General features: G+C 41.9%; 1 protein-coding gene across 2 annotated transcripts in view; it reads left to right on the top strand.

Moving 5' to 3' along the window:
• The window catches only part of ATXN7L1 (ataxin 7-like 1), a 302,423-nt gene extending 297,788 nt beyond the window's left edge, over positions 1 to 4,635 (top strand). The window contains exons 9-10 of one of the 2 annotated variants that reach the window (XM_006834381.1): positions 2,715 to 2,789; positions 4,510 to 4,635. In XM_006834381.1, the coding sequence (XP_006834444.1) occupies positions 2,715 to 2,789; positions 4,510 to 4,551 (117 nt within the window). In that variant the 3' untranslated portion in view covers positions 4,552 to 4,635. The remainder of the gene's footprint in view (positions 1 to 2,714; positions 2,790 to 4,509) is intronic. The other variant, XM_006834380.1, reaches the window with a different exon arrangement.
• Positions 4,636 to 16,837: the final 12,202 nt, after the last annotated feature.

Here is a 16,837-nt window from a genome sequence, read left to right as displayed (position 1 = left end):
CAGGTTAAAAGATGAGGGTGGGCTCCCACCTAGGGAGACAAGTCCCCAGGTGACTGTTCTCACTTGACTTGCTTCAGTGCTAGCCTCTTCCTGATATTACTCTGTCCTTCCTAAAGTAAAACTGTAACTCACACCAACTGGCAAAGGAGAACTCAGTGACCCTGTACCAAAGGGAATGTGTACTGTGAGGAAAGCTGGGAGGTATGGTGTGATCCAAGAAGAGGCTATACTCCCTTCCCTAGATCTCTGTTCGAGTCCTCTGGTATTCCTCCTCAGACTGGAGAAGCCTCCTGCTAAAGCCCACCACCCCACACCCGACTCTTGGCCCACTTAGGCAGCCGAGGAGAACATGCAGGTGGGTGAGGAGGGGCCGGCCTGTGAGGAGAGTGTGTACGTGTTGTGTAGGGCAGCAGGCTGAGGTTTGCAATCACAGGATCAGGTGGTCAAGCCCTCTGCCCAGTCCCATCTAGAGTTGAAGATCTAGAAGGGGTGGGAGGCAGTTGTTTTAAAAAAAAAAAATTCTGTCGTATTTTGTGGCATTATTTATGAGACTTATTAAAACCACACCAAGAGAAAATCTGCAGAGCATTCACAAATCCCCAAAATCCATGTGAGCATCTGTGAATCTGGACACCAACTAAGGTGAGAGGCCACTGGGCACAGACACACACTTCATTGTGACTCACCAGTTCCAGGTAGTTGAGAGAAAGTTCTAGTACCTAACGCTTAACTCTGACAGGATCTGTCCCAAGCACTTCAGATACCTCAGGTCATTTACTAATTACCTGTCTCCATGTGCTGTTGAGTCAGTTCAACTCTCGGGACCCCTGTGACAGAGCAGGCTGCAGTCTTTATGGGGACAGATTGCCAGGTGTTTTCTCCTGTGGAGCTGTGGAGTGGATTTGAACTGCCAATAACCATTATGCCACCAGGACTCCTTCAACTCCTTGGGCCATAGGTCAGAGCAGACTCAACAACAACAACAACCCCCATTTTACAGATGAGTAAACCAAGACACAGACACAGGAAAGTTAAGCAATGTGCCCCAAATCACACAGCTGTCAGGGCTGGGATTTAGCCCCAGGTAGTGTGGCTCTGGAGTCTGGACTCTCAGTCCCAAGGCCATGAATACAGTGCCTCTGTACTGAGTAAATGCTGCTCTGTTGCTTCTTTGGTCTGTAAGATCTTAGGAAATGTTTAGTAAATGCAGCAGATCAGCCAACCAGAGGGAAAAGAGCAGGCATGCCCCCACCAGAGATAATTCACCAGGAGGAAGATGGAAAACAGCTATGAATTTAACCACTCTCTCTGGCCTACTCAGCATTTCTCTGATGCAGGTCACTTGTCTCCAGGCCAGCGAGAAGGCTTTGGCCAGGGCTACCATCAGAGATCTTCAGATGTTGCTAGAACGCAGAGGCCTTTGGGATCCACATTGGTTCTGTTAGGAGGCTGGGAAACAGCATGAGCTTGAGAAATCCAAGATAAATGTGTGCTTTGGGGACAAGTTGGGGATCCATTTGTATTTTGAACACCAAGTATAAAGCCAGAATTTGCCACACAAGTCTAGAGCAAAAAGAAGACTCAGAATCTAGATGCCTTTAGACAATGATGAATTAATGTTGTTAAATGTCGTCGAGTCGATTCCAACCCATAGTGACCCTGTAATAGCATTTTTGAGAAGCAGCTGGTGAGCTTGAACCACCAACCTTGCACTTCAAATGGCTTTGCAGTCTGGCGCATTAACCCACAGCACCATACCAGGACTCCATATTAATGTAGAGGACAGGCTATTGATAAGCCTTTGTAAACTGCCTAAGGCAAGGATGTGGGGGCAGTACTGAGCATTAGCTGCTTTGAACACTTATCAGTCCATGTGCCAAGGACACAGACTTAGGCAGAGACCCCAGTGACCACAGTCCTGCTGCCCAGGGAGCCACCTAGGGCAAAGCTTTCTCCTTCCCCAGTACCTAAAGGGAACGCCCAGCACCATTCTGCTATTCTTCTGAAGTAGAGGAGGGTGTGAGCTGGGCCTCCTGGCAGGGAAAACTCGCCCAGAAAAAAAAAAAAAAAAAAACAAACCTTTGTTCTAGGTCCAAGGGAGTCCGAGCTAGAAACAAGATGGGCCTGGAACTGAGGGACAGAGGTGGATGAGCTTGTGTGACTCTGGCCACAAGTGAGAAATCTGGGCCTTTGAGGAGTTAGATGCAGCCAGGAGTGGTAGGCCTCAAGTCAAAAGTTCTTCATCCTATTCACTTCCCTGAAATATCATCCAAGGAAACGAATGAAGTTCTCTACCTGTCTCTCTTTTCTGGGGATGAGAAAGGTAATCAGCAAGAGGCCTTCTGAAACATTCCTGTGTTTTCTGCCATTTAAGATGGAAACACCCATTCCAAATGAGCTTGACACTACTCTCCTCCTCCCACCAGCTTAGAGTCCATGCCGACTCATAGCGAACCTGCAGGACAGAGCAGAACTGTTCATGGGGTTTCCGAGGCTGTCATCTTTACCAAAGCAGACTGCCTTGTCTTCCTCCCACAGAGCAGCGGGAGGGCTCAAACTACTGACCTTTCCATTCGCAGCCCAACACTTAACCCACTACGCCACCAAGGCTCCTCAGCACTGCTCCGTTGTAGCCCTTCCTCTCTAGCGTCCTGCCTATCACCTTCCCCAGGCCGGCTCCTGTGTCTGAGTAGGGCCTCACTGGTGTCTTTCAGGTTGGGAAAAATAGCAGCCTAGCTTTGTCACAATCCAGTCCTTCAAGCATATCCAGCCCAGGACACAACCGACAGGTAAGTTATTGGAAACAATAGCACACAGAGTCACCCACACAGTGGTGCATGTGGGCGTTGGGGTCAGACCCCGGTTCAGATCTTATCTCCAGTTTAGTGTAGTAGTTGGCCCTCTAAGCTTTTAGTGTGTGCCCTTTAGCAAACAATTTAATATCTCTGTGCTTCTGTTTCCTCATTTATAAAGTGGGGACAATGGGCCCCATCCCAGAAGGATTTTGTGAGGATTCAACTTGCTCACTTAAAGGCTCTAGAAAATGCCTGGCACAGAGTAATGCACATGAAGTCTGAGTTTCCACTATTGTAATTATTGGATAAGATCTTAGATGAGGAGCCCTGGTGATGCAGTGGTTAAGCACTCAGCAACTAAATGAAAGGTTGGCAGTTTGAAGCCACCAGCTGCTCCTTGGTAGAACAATACAGCAGTGTGCTTTCATGGAGGTCTACAGCCTTGGAAACCTTAGGAGCAGTTCTGCCCTGCCCCATGGGGTTGCTGTGAGGTGGACTTGACTCAATGGCAGTGGGTCCTTTGACTTAGATGGTCTTAGTCTGAGTCTTGGGTTATTCATCTGTTTTAACAGATGCCTACCTCCCATGACCGTTGTGAAAATTAAATGAGAAGATGAGTAAAAGGACCGGTGCATGGCAGCTGTCCCTCAGTGTTCTGTCAAAGGTCTCTTGTGACTTGTAGTTGCCATTCAAGCTGTGGTGTCAGGGAGGGCATGTTCAAGATACACTCAGGAGTTTTCATAAACTCATGGGATGAGAGGAGGTCATGTACCAGTGTGTATATTTCTCTCCAATGGAGTAGGGGGATAGGCAGGATGGGGCTGGTATTTTGCATGATAAGGAGGAACATATATGTATATGACTCTGTTGTATGTTGCCTTAGATGTGCTCTATGTGTTGTAGACACCAGATTGCAGTGGGTTTTTAGTTTGTCCTTTGGGGATTTCCTGCATATCTTGGCTAGAATTTGGGTGAAGATTATGGGACAACAGTATTTATATCACCAGCTTGTTGGTGAAGAAGGGTATCTCCATCCTACTAAGTTTGTGTCCTTTTCCTAACTGAACACCTGTACCACATCATCTGTGTTGGACTCGGCAGAGAGGCACATTTTCGCTCAGATCTCTGCCTCTGATATTGATAAATTATGATAAAAAACAAACCAATAACTGGCTCTTGTTGTGCCCGTTCTCTGCTGGTGTTGTGCTAGGCCCTTTCCATGTATTATTTCAGTAAAGCCTTTGAACCCTCTGAAGGACAACGGTTTATACACATTTGGTAGAAAAGGATGGATGTGTAGATTGAGACAGGCTAAGTAACTTGAAGCCAAAACCTCTATCTTGAAACCTTCTATGTGTAACCAGTCACTATACTCCCCCCTTAGGCCATATCCCATGACATCTATAGGTTATATAGGGAAAAGCAAATAATAGGAACAAAACAAAAGCCATATTACCCTTTCCTAAAGAGCAGGGAGCCCACGCATGTCACCCTTTGCCCTGTTTTCCCCACAGTTTGGATCTCTGACTCCCTTACATTTCTGGAGAACTTTCTCACCATTGCCTTTTCCCCATGGCAGCTAGTCTTCACCATATTCAGAAAAAGGGGTATTATCCTTTTGTTATAGATAGGAAAACTGAGGTTCAAGCCTTACGTTTGATAGGCAGTCCAAAATATATTACATTTTTGAGCCAAGCTTTCTTTTCTCTCCTAGAAGACCACAAACAGGACGAGCAGGATTCGGACTCTTCCATAACAAGACTATGAAGCCAGTTCCAAACCAATTCCTGGCCACCTGATCCCATTCCAGGGCCTTGGCAAAAGGAGGAGGCGGGAGTGGGTGGTTGGGGAGAGTCAACTTCCTGTGCCCTGCCTGTGGCTCTGGCCTTCTTTTTTAGGAAAAAAAATTGGCCAATTTTTAGTTTTGAAGAAAAAGGCAAAAGAACGTGAATTTGAGATTGATAGAAAACATGCCAGTGTTTTGTTTCTGTTGTCTTTCCTTTCATTTGCCACCAGTTTACACATTCTTCCAGATTTGGGGTCACTCCTCCAGCTCCTGATGCCACAACTGCACCGTCACTGTGCTCCAGCCATCGAGAGCAGACATGGCAGGGTGTCAGTGCCAGGGTGGCATCGCCTGAGACTCTTGAACTTTTGCACGTGAAATGCTCCTCCTCTTCCTTGTCCTCTCCTCCGCACCCCTTCCCACCCACCACTCACTGGGTCCCCCTGATCCTAGGAACTGACTCTCACTTGCTCCCATCACAACAGCATGCTAGTCACCCTGTGCTAGCGAGTAGCCAGAGGTTGGGCAGGGATGCCCTCCTCAGGTTTCTGTGGCCCGCTAGGGCTGGAGCCAAACACTGTGGGCAAAGTTAGAAGAGCAGTCACTTAATATTGTGGTTTACGCAATACTACTGTCCAGCCACGCATCTGAGAAAGGATAGATTGGTCAGGGACAGGGGCTGGAATGGGCCTGGAAGGGTGGCCGGAAGCAGAGTGTAGGGGAAAGTGGTAGCCCTCAAAAGATGGTATGAGCCGGGTGATTGTGATGGCCCATCCCAAGGCCCAGAGTGCAAGAGCCCAGAGCTGAGTGAACAAGAAAGGAAGGAAGTTGGTCCATGAGATTGCTCAGGTCTCTGGCTGCCCTCGAGGGCCAGGCAAGGGGAGAAAAAGCAGGGGCAGAAGGAAGGCTCCAAGGGGTAAGCCTCCGTGGAGGGACAGGTGATATGTCAAGTTCCTTGTAAGGTAAATACTAGCATTCCTGCTCACCTCCATGCCTGGACCACCAGGACACCAGGGTCAGTATACCCATAGATCAGCTTGCACTCCGTCACCACATGCTCCAATGTGACAGAGCCACCACTGGCAGAGCTGGAAAGCAGAGAAGTTGGAGCCCTGTAGCTATATCGATTAATCACACTGGAGTTTGAAAGGAAACAGCAATACCATATGCTTTAATAGGGAATCATAATCAGGACAGGAGGAGATTCACAGTAACGGCTTTGTGGCTCTGTAAGATAAGTACTGGACTGCTAACCGCAAGGTCAGCAGTTTAAACCCCCCAGCTACTCCTTGGAAACCCTATGCAGAAACAACATTCCAGGAGCCCTACAAGCTCAGTGGTTGAGCACTTGGCTGCTAATTGAAAGGTCAGCAGTTTGAGTCCAGCAGCTGCTGCTCAGGAGAATGATGTGGCAGTGTGCTTCTATAAGAATTTGTTGTTGATGTTGTTGAGTACTGTGGAGTCGGTTCCGACTCGTAGTGACCCTGCACAGGGTCGCAGCCCTGGAAACCCTGTAAGACAGCGCTATTCTCTGACTCAGTAGTGGGGGTGATGTGCCGTGCATGGGTTTCCATGGGTTTCCAAGGCATTTACAGCCTTTATGGGGACAGAAAGCCTCATCTTTCTCCCACCGAACAGCTACTAGTTTCAAACTGCTGATCTTGAGGTTAGTAGCCAGACTTGTAAGCACTACGCTACCAGAGCTCCTCCTATGGCTCAATAGCTCGGGATTTTTAATGCTCCTAATCATGTAACTTTGCATAAGCTATCCGGCTCTATGATTTAAAGTGGCAGAGTAACTCAGAGATTTTGCTTCATCTTGAAATCAGAAATGAATGCTACGTTTGCAGCTGGGCACAACCCCCACCCTTACCCCCACCCTGGAGTTTTCCTTTTCTTTCCCAGCCCAAAGATCAGACTACTATTCAGTTTCATCATGTGATTGGAATGGGCAAAGATGGGAGATAATGGAGTGATTTGCATCAATGAAATTGCACTTACAGGACTACTAAATTTTTTAATATAAAAATGAAGATTTTTTTTTTTTTAATCAGGAGTTGATATTAGGTACCAGGACATAAGTTCAGATGATTTCATTTTTATTTCTACAGTGTTAAAAGTGCACTTATATGCTGGTTTATTTACGTATTGGGGAAAAGAGACTGCAAATTGAAGGGAAGATTGTAACTTTTTCTTTTTTAAAAAAAAAAGGTTAAGGCAGATTTTAAGACTTATAAATGTTTAAGAAGTTATAAACAAGGTTAGACCCTTTGAAAAAAGTTTAGAAGATATTCTTAAAGTAAATTTTTATAGTGTTAATTTTGTAATAATTTATGTTTTACTATATTACAGAGCTAACTGACCAGAATAGTTTCAGAAACAATATGAAACTTAGGAAAGTTTAAGCAATGTTTATATTTTTAAAATGTTCTTTGAATTATGTTTTTATTGTACATTTCTTCAGACTGAAAACTATGTACATATCTTTGTTATTTTTGCACAATTTTGGTCTTGTTCGGTTTTAGAAGTCTGCTGTTTTTTATAATTTATTTTGAGTTGTAAAATTTACAGGAATAAAACAAAAACAAAATCTCAGCAACAAAATAACCCTCTGATTTATAAACTCTTACACTCAAAGAGGGAAAACAAAGGTTGTGAGATTAAGTGGCTGATTCTGAGAAATAAAGTCTGAAAAGGGACTAAAGGAGCAATTCAATAGGTTTAAACATTTTCGCTCTCTCCATCCATCTTGAATTGAAAGCTGGAATCAAGAGGCTCCCCACCGATGCTGCTTACATTGGGAAAGACTGGCTCAGACCAAGGTGATGACATTTCTGGAAAACTGAGCAAAAAGGGAAAACCCACGGTATTTCTTCCTGCATAATCAACCACAGGTTTACTTTATTATGATGTATTGAAAACTTGCAGCTTGAAAAGTGGAATGCAAATAAAAGGCTTTCTTTGGGTTTGTTTCCATGGAGTTAAACTGGACCAGCCTACACTGCATTATTAGGGTGATCTCCTTTGGGTACTTCTGTTCTGCACACCCCACTCAGCCTTCTCTCCCAGCCCCTCGACTGCGCACAGCCCTGTTTGCCTGAAGATCTCATGACTTGTCTGCAGCCATAGAAGCTCCGAAGCTCTGGTTGTTACACATCCCGCAATGCATAGATCTGCCAGCCATAAAAAAAAAAAAAAAAAGAAAAGAAAAAAAAAGCGACTTGGATAACTTGTATGCCTTCTTTTGTATTGATGTACCAGTTGTAAATAACGCTGATCAATCTTTGTAGAGAATAGTTTATACAGCATATTCTATTATTGCTGATTCTCAGTGAACTCTTGTTTTAAAAAAGGAAAAAAAGAAATTTTCTATTTACACCTTCTATTTTGTTATGCTGTCAGCCCACGGCACTTTAACAAAACTCTGTGGGTTTTCCGTAGCTGGTCAGTCATGGGGTTATTAAGTAACTTGTTGCACAGACAAGAATTTGCACCTGCTCAATTGTCCTTTCCTACTACCGATTTTAGAAACCTTTTCCAGAAGAATTTTGAAGAAAGCATGTCCAATCATTCTAAACAAATGCCACACTTGTGGAGTGGGTTAATTTTCTACGATCCATATTTTGTAACACTAAGTATTTTCCTTCTTTATCCCGCACCTTTATGTATTAGCACTATCAAATAGAATCCATTCCATGCCTGTGATGTTGTAAGCAGAATAAATGTCTAAAATAGGTGTAAATAGTAAATTCTACGGCTTACAGTTTTAAAAAAAGGAAAAGAACAAACATGTATCTATTGATACTGCCATGGTTTCGTACCAGGGCTGGAGACATTCTCCGGTGAGCGGTTGTTTTGTTTTTTGTTTTGTTTTGTTTTTTCTTTTGAGGGTGGGAGGACTTGTTTTGTTTTGATTTGTTTATGTTTTGAGTTTCTTTTGTTTTTGGTAACATGGCTTTGTAAATAAAATAATTTATATGTTTGTAAAATGAAGTCTTCTGGTTTTTATAAATTTAGACTTTTGGTATTGTGAGATTGTTTTTTTCTGAAGGTACTGTTACAAGACAAACCTTTCTTTTGAAGTAGAAGATGACAGAGCAGAAAAAAAGAAGTGAGCTAATTTGCTACAAATTCATTCTCCCTGCGCCTGCTCCAAGCAAGGCGCTTTTTGCTCAGTAATGAGAAATACAGTCCAGCTGCTCTCTGGAAGCAACCCAGTGGGGGAAACAGTAAATAAACACAAGCAAATGTGTGCTTACAGATGTGACAAATGCTAAGGTAGAACTGAGTCCCGTGGAGAGAAAGAGAGCAGGAAGGAACCTGAAGGGTAGTTAGCCAGGGAGAGAGTGAGCGAATCCTAGGCAGAGACTACCCAAGGTAAGAAAAGCTTGGTAAGTTCTTGGAAGCTCAAGAAGGTCCACTGTGAACAGTGTAGGACTTAAGAGGTGGACAGAAGGCAGGGTTAGAAAGAGAAGACCTTATAGAGTTAGGGTTTTGTGAAATTCATTGGGAATCCTTTGAAGGGCTTTAAGTAGGGGCTGGAGAATCACCTGGAAGCTATTGCAAGAGGCCAGATGGAGAGAGAATGTGTGGTGGTGAAGACATCACTCAGAATGGGAACAGTAGATAGAAAGGGAAGTCAGTAGATAGAAAGGGAATTGAGTTAAGATATATTTTAGATATTGACAAGATTTTCTAATGAATTGAATTGGAAGGGAGAGCACAAGAAAGAATGACTCCCGAGTGTCTGTTTGAGCAGTTGCATTGGGTGGAGATGCTGTTTCTTCCAATGTAGAAAAGCAGAGGAGGAACAGGTTTTATGGGGGCAGGCAGGAGGAAAGTTTAGTGAATATAAGTTCTCTCGCTCATTCGTGTTTGCTCATGTATAAGATTACTATGATCATTGCAATGAAATGCGATAGGATGGGTGCAAAACCGATGTTCTCCCATGTAAACTATTGCTCAAATCACAATAAAACCTGTTTTTAAAAGGAGGTGGGTAATAAAGTAAATACTGTTAGCTGATAATGAATGTAGGGGATTGTAAGTATTGCAATGATTTGTTGAATGTAACACTGATGATCTTCCCTGTAAATCTAAACCTTCACTCCATTCATAATAAAAGGTTTCCAAGAAAAAACTATAGTAAGACAATGCCCCCCCCCCCCAAAAAAATACTATGTCAAGGAGGCATAACACACACCTGACCAAAGCAACTGGGAGGTCCAGGCTGTGGCATCAATTAGGAATCTTGCATATATGGATGATACCTAGAGCTAGTTACAGATGTGACTGCTTGAGAGAATGCAGAGAGAATGGAGCAGATGTTTCGAGATTGGGTAGAAATGGAAGAGGTGGCAAGGAACTGTTAAGATCAAGTATTCACAAAGATATCTGACAGAAAATGATTCCCAGGAAGCCAAGACTGTAACGTGTCTCAAGAAAGGAGCAATCAACAGAGCTAACTACTGTCACAGAGTAGAAGACAGAACTGGCAACGTGTCTGAGGTTTTGCAACAAGGTCATTGGTGATTGCAGTAGTTTCCTCAGGCTTCCATAACTATTTGCCACAACTTGGTGGCTTAAACAACATAAATTTATTGTCACAATTCTGGAGACCAGAAGCCCAAAATCAAGTTGTTGACAGCATTGATACTTGTGTTCCTTCTAAAGGATCTAGGGGAGAATCTTACCTTCCTCTTACAACTCGTGATGTCTGCTGGCGACCGTTGGCATTCCTTGACTTGTAGACACCTCACTCCAGTTTCTGCCTCCATCTTTACATGACCTTGTTCTCTGTGTGTCTCCAGTGTCTGGAATCTTTTACTACCTTACTTTTACAAGGACACCTGCTTTTGAATTTAAGGCCCACCCTACAACTAGGATGATTTCATCCTGAGACCCTTAATTACATTGGCAAAGATCCTTCTAAAATAAGGTCACATTCACAGGTTTGGAGGCTGAGGATTGGATGTATTTTTCAGAAAGAAAGAAAAACCATGCCCATTGCCATCAAGTAGATTCTGACTCTTCGTGATCCTCTAGGATAGAGTAGATGGTGCCATAGTTTCCAAGCCTGTAAACTTAATGGGAACAGACTGCTCCATCTTTCTCCCAGAGTGGCTTGTGAGTTCAAACTGCCAATCTTGATGTTAGCATGAGTGCTTAACCACTGCTCTATCGGGACACCTTTGGATATATTTTAATGGACTAGTTTTTACCCTATACAGAGTCACTATGAGTTGGAACCGATTTAACAGCATTTAACAACCATAATGGAGACCTAGTGGGATAAGCATTAGGCTGCTAACTAAAAGGTCAGCGATTCAAACCTACCAGCTACTCTGTGGGAGAAAGATGAAGAAGTCTACTTCCATAAAGATTTACAGCCTCAGAATTTATGAAGCAGGTCTACTCTGTCTTAAAGGGTCATTATGAGTCAGAATCCACTCAACGGCAGTAGTTTTCAATCTACGACAGTAACCTTGGAGTCTTGGTGTGGTGCTGTGGGTTAATGTCCTGGACTGCATTCCTAGGAAACTATACAGGGTCACTATGGGTCAGAACCAATTCAACAACAACAATAACCTTGGGGGTCCTGGTGTGGTGCTATAGAATAGGCATAGGACTGTTAACCACAAGGTCAACTGTTCAAACCCACCAGCTGCTCTTTGGAAACTCTGTAAAGGGTCACTGTGTCTTAACCCAACTCAACAGCACTTAACAACACAGTGACCTTAGTAAAGTAGGTGTAGTGAAGTGGAGGTGGTGGTGGTGGTTGTTAGGTGCCATTGAGTTGGTTTTGACTCATAGCAACACCACTCACAACAGAACAAAACCCTGGCCACTCCTGTGCCACCCTCTCAATTGTTATCTTTGAGTTCATTGTTGCTGCCACTGTGTCAATCCATTTCCTTGAGGGTCTTCCTCTTTTTCGCTGACTTTCCACTTTACCAAGCATGATATCTTTCTTCAGGGACTGATCTCTCCTGACAGTACGTCCAAAGAGTAAGACATGAAGTCATCCTTGCTTCTTCTAAGAAACATTCTGATTATACTTCTTCTAAGACAGATTTGTGTGTTCTTCTGGCAGTCTGGTACTTCAATATTCTCCTCCAATACCACAATTCAAATGCATCAGTTCTTCTCCAGTCTTCCTCATTGCTCAACTTTCACATGTATATGAGGCTACTAAAAATACTATGCCTTTGGTCAGGTGTACCTTAGTCCTCAAACTGAAATATTTGCTCTTTAACACTTTGTTTTTTGCAGCAAATTTGCCTAATGTCATACCAGTATATTCTTGGATTTTTTGACTGCTGCTTCCATGACTGTTGATTGTGGGTCCAAGCAAAATGAAGTCTTTGACAACTTTTAGCATGATGTTATTTCTTCATCAGTAAATATTTTAAGTCCATTTCAATTCCAACAAGCAAGGTTGTGTTGTCTGCACATTGCCAGTTGTTACTGAGTCTTCCTCCAATCCGGATACCCTGTTCTTCTTCATATAATCCAGTTTCTCAGATGATTTGTTCAGCATACAGACTGAATACAGATGAGAGGATACAACCCTCTGAATTTTAAACCATTCGGTATCCCCCTGTTCTGTTTGAATGACTGCTTCTTGGTCTATGAACAAATTTCCCATAAGCACAATTATGTATTCTAGAATTCCCATTCTTTGCGATGTTAACCATAGTTTGTTATGGTCCACACAGTCAATAATGCACAAGTAAACATGTTTCAGTTATTCTCTGCTTTGAGCCAAGATCCATTTGACATCAGCAATGATACCCTTATTCCATACCCTCTTCTGAATCTGGCTTGAATTTTTGGCAGTTCCCTGTCAATGGACTGCTGCAAGCATTTTTTAATTATCTTCAGCAACATTTTACTTGCAAGTGATATGAATGATGTTTTTCAATGATTTCCGCATTCTGTTGGGTCACTTTTCTTTGGATTGACATAAATATGGATCTCTTCCAATCAGTTGGCCAGGTAGCTGTCTTTCAAATTTCAGTGCCTCCAATACTGCATCAGTTTGTTGAAATATTTCTATTTGTTTCCGTCAGTTCCTTGAGCCTTATTTCACCAGTGTCTTCTTCCTTCAGTAGCATTGGTTATGCTACCTCTTGAAATGATTATCAACCAATTCTTTCTGGTACAAGTGACTCTGTGTATTCCTTCCATCTTCTTTTGATGTTTCTTGCATCTTTCAATATTTTGCCAATTGAATCCCAATGTTTGAATTTTCACTTCAGTTCTTTCAGCTTGAGAAATGCTGAGTATGTTGTTTGCTTTGGATTTTCTAACTCCAGGTCTTAGCACATTTTGTTTTACTTTGCTTTGCTAAGCTGCCCTGTAAATTTTTCTTTTCAGCTCTTTTACTTCATTTCATTTTTTAAAATATTCCATTTATTTCTTTATTCTTTAAACTTTTTATTGTGAATTGAGTGCAAGTTTACAGAGCAGAGCATTCATTTTACAACATTCAGAAGATCATATACTTGGTTTCATTACAGTGATTGCAATCACCCAGATAAAACAGTGTTTACCTCCATCTCCTTTACCTCATGCACTCCTCCCTTTTGTCTCCTGCTACCTTCATCTTTACTCTGTCAACCTACCTCTTGTTGTATATTGCCTGCCCCATCACCCATGTTAGCATATGTCTACCCATGAACAATCCCCTCCTACCCTCATTCCCCAGTAACCATCATAGAATGTTTCATTTCATAAGAAAATCTTTTCTTAATTTTTAAAACAGGAGTCTCCTACAATATTTGTTCTTTTGTGATTGACTAATTTCACTCAGCATAATGTCCTCCAGGTTCATCCATGTTATGAGGTGTTCTGTAGATTTGTCATTATTCGTCAGCCAGCATTGCATAGTATTCCATTGTGTTTATGTACCAAAGTTTGTTTTACCATTCTTCTGTTGATGGGCATGTAGACTGTCTCCATTTTTTTGCTATTGTGAACAGTGCTGTAGTGAATGTAGGTGTACACATATCTAGTTGTGTCTCAGCTCTTATTTTTTGAGAAGATATACCAAGTAGAAGGATTACTGGGTCATCCAGTAGTTCAATTTCCAATTTTTTGTGAAAGCACCATACCATTTCCACAGTCCCCCAGCAATGCAGGTGGATCCCAGTGTCTCCCCCACCCTCACCAGCATTTGTTGTTTTCTGGGGTTTTTTTTAACTTTGCTATTAATGCTGGAGTAAAATGATACTTCACTGTCGTTTTGATTTGCATCTCTGGCTAATGATCGTGAGCATTTCTTCATATGTTTGTTGGCCACCTAACTGTCCTCTCTGGTGAAGTGTCTTACTTAATCATTTCTTCCTGTTGCTCCAGCTTCTCTACACTCAAGAATAAAGTTCAGAGTCTTTTTCTGAAATCCATTTTGGTCTTTTCTTTCTCTCCTGTCTTTTTAATAACCTTTTGCTGTCTTCCTATGTGATGTTCTTGATGTCATATCACAACTCTTCTGGTGTTCAGTCATTAGTGTCTAATGCACCAATATGTTCTTGAGATGTTCTCTAAATTCAGGTAGGATATACTCAAGGTCATATTTTGGTTCTCATTGACTTGTTTTAATTTTCTTCAGTTTCACTCTGAACTTACATATGAGTAGCTGATGGTCAGTTCCACAGTCAGCCCCTCGCCTCATTTTGGCTGATGATATTGAGCTTCTCCATCATCTCTTCCCACAGAGGTAGTCAATTTGATATCTGTGTATTCCATCCGATGAGGTCCATATATTACCACTGTTTATGTTGTTGAAAAATGGTATTTGCAATGAATAAGCCATTGGCCTTGCAAAATTCTATCATGCAATCTCCAGTATCATTTCTATCACCAAAGCCATATTTTCCAACTACTGACCCTTACTCTGTGTTTCCACCATTTGCATTCCAAGCACCAGTAATTATCAATGCATCTTATATTTGACCAATGTCAGACTGAAGAAGTTGGTAAAATTCTTCAATTTCATCATCACTGATTTGTGAATAAATAGTAGTGGTATCAACTGATCTTCTTGTAGGCATATGGATATTTTCCTATTACAGACAACATTGTACTTCAAGATTGATCTTGAAATGCTCTTTTTTTTTTAAAGTTTTTATTGTGAACTGAGTAATAATTTATATGGGAGAACATCAGCTTTACACCATCGTTTCATTGCAATAATTACAATCTCCTCCATGTATTATCATTCAACAGTATTTGCTTCCATTCCCTCTGTTTTTTTGTTGCTTTTTGAGGAGGTGGAGAGATGTACACAAAAGCACTCAGGAATATATAATAATTTACACCACCAAAGGGTACATTCTGCAAATCTGCCTCCTTGCCGACAGCTCTCAGTCCCTCTCTTTCCAATGAGTCTAGAGTCCTCAGCTGCTCCCTCTCTCCATGTTCCCATCTCTGCCTCCATCTCAGGTGTCACTGCTTCTCTGGATAAGGTCCTGCATTCCGCTTGTGCTCTTCTCTCTTGATGGTCCTAGGGTCCTCTGTTTCTGAACTGTACGATTAACTACTCCCCTGTTTTTTGTTTTGTTTTGTTTTGTTTTGTTTAAAAAAACAAACTTTTTATTGTGAATTGAGTGAAGGTTTATAGAACAGTTCATCAGTCCTACATTCAACAAATGATATACTTAGTGTCATTACAATGATTGCAGTCCACTCCATGTACCATCAGTTAACCCTATTTACCTGTATTCACTTAACTTTCCCCCTCCCCTACACCCCCAACTCGCCCTGTAACCATCATAGAATGTTTCATTTAGCAAGAAAATCTTTTCTTAGCTTTTTTTTTTTTCTTCAAGTTTTTATTGTGAATTGAGTGAAAGTTTACAGGGCAGATCATCAGTTTTACATTCAACAAATCATATACTTTGCTTCATTACAGTGATTATAATCCCTGTCATGTACCATCAGTTAACAGTATTTCTCTCTATTCATTTTAGCTCTCTCTGTTTTTTTTTAAAACACTCAGGTTCTTAGCTTTTGACAACAGTGGTCTCGTGCAATATTTGTCATTATGTGATTGACTAATTTCACTGAGCATTAATGTCCTCCAGGTTCATCTATGTTGTGAGATGTTTTGCAGATTCTTCGTTATTCATCAGCTTTGCATAATATTCCATTGTGTGTATGTACCTAAGTTTGTTTGACCATTCTTCTGTTGATGGATATTTAGGCTGCCTCCATCTTTTACTATTGTCACTAGTGCTGCAATGAACATGTGTGTGTATATATCTATTCGTTTCACATCTATTTCTCTTTTTTTATTAAGGTTTTTATTGTGGATTGAGTGGAAGTTTACAGGGAAGATGATCAGTTTTACATTCAACAAATTATATACCATGTTTCATTACAATGATTATAATCCCCTCCATGTACCTTCAGTTAACAGTATTCCTCTCTACTTACGTTAGCTTTTTTAAAAAAACAACACTTATACCTCCAAAGGGCACATTCTGCAAGTCTTTCCCACGAATCTAGAGTCCTCAGTTGCTCCCCCTGTTCCCATCTCTGCCTCCATCTCTGGTGTCCCTGCTTCTCTGGATAAGGCCTCGCATTCTGCTTGTGCTCTTCTCCCTTGATGGCCCTAGGGTCTTCTGTTTCTGGACTGTAAGATTAATAACTCCCCTGTTTTTGTTACAAAACTTCTACCTTTACAATTGTGACAGTCACAAATAGTCATGATAACAATTATTCATTATTGAATCATAAGAATCTATCCCCATCTCTTTTCACCTGACCCGTCTAGACAAGATGAAAACTATTCAGTGGGGACACTGTCTTCCCACACACACTCTTAAACTAAACTCCCTCTTGAAACCTTATAAGTCAGTCACTTTGTGCCTTTATCACCCCATCATTTCAGGTAGCCAATGCCTAAGTTGCCCATCCCTATCTACCCTGCATACAAAGGGGATAGGATTGATACTTCATGTGAAGACTCCTTCCCTCTTAGTTAGTATTTTTATCTACTACATCCATAACTATAGGTCAAGTTCATCAGATTGTAGCAATTTACACTCATTTCCTTTATCAAAATTTGTTTTTCTTATCTTTATCTAGTCGAGTTCTGATTATCAAGCCATCGAAGCTAGGTCAAATGTGTACTATCTGCAAGTTTGGGTGTTCTTGTGCATCTCCCCTCATTTCATATCAGCTGGATGCTTCACTCTCAGCTCTAGCCCTCTATGGTTATGTCCTTGTTCATGGGCTCAGGAGTCCCGAG

Source organism: Chrysochloris asiatica, unplaced genomic scaffold, assembly GCF_000296735.1.
Source record: "Chrysochloris asiatica unplaced genomic scaffold, ChrAsi1.0 scaffold00010, whole genome shotgun sequence".
Lineage (NCBI taxonomy): Eukaryota > Metazoa > Chordata > Mammalia > Afrosoricida > Chrysochloridae > Chrysochloris > Chrysochloris asiatica.
The sequence above is the reverse complement of the archived record's forward strand: the minus strand, read 5'-3'. Positions and strand labels throughout refer to the sequence as shown.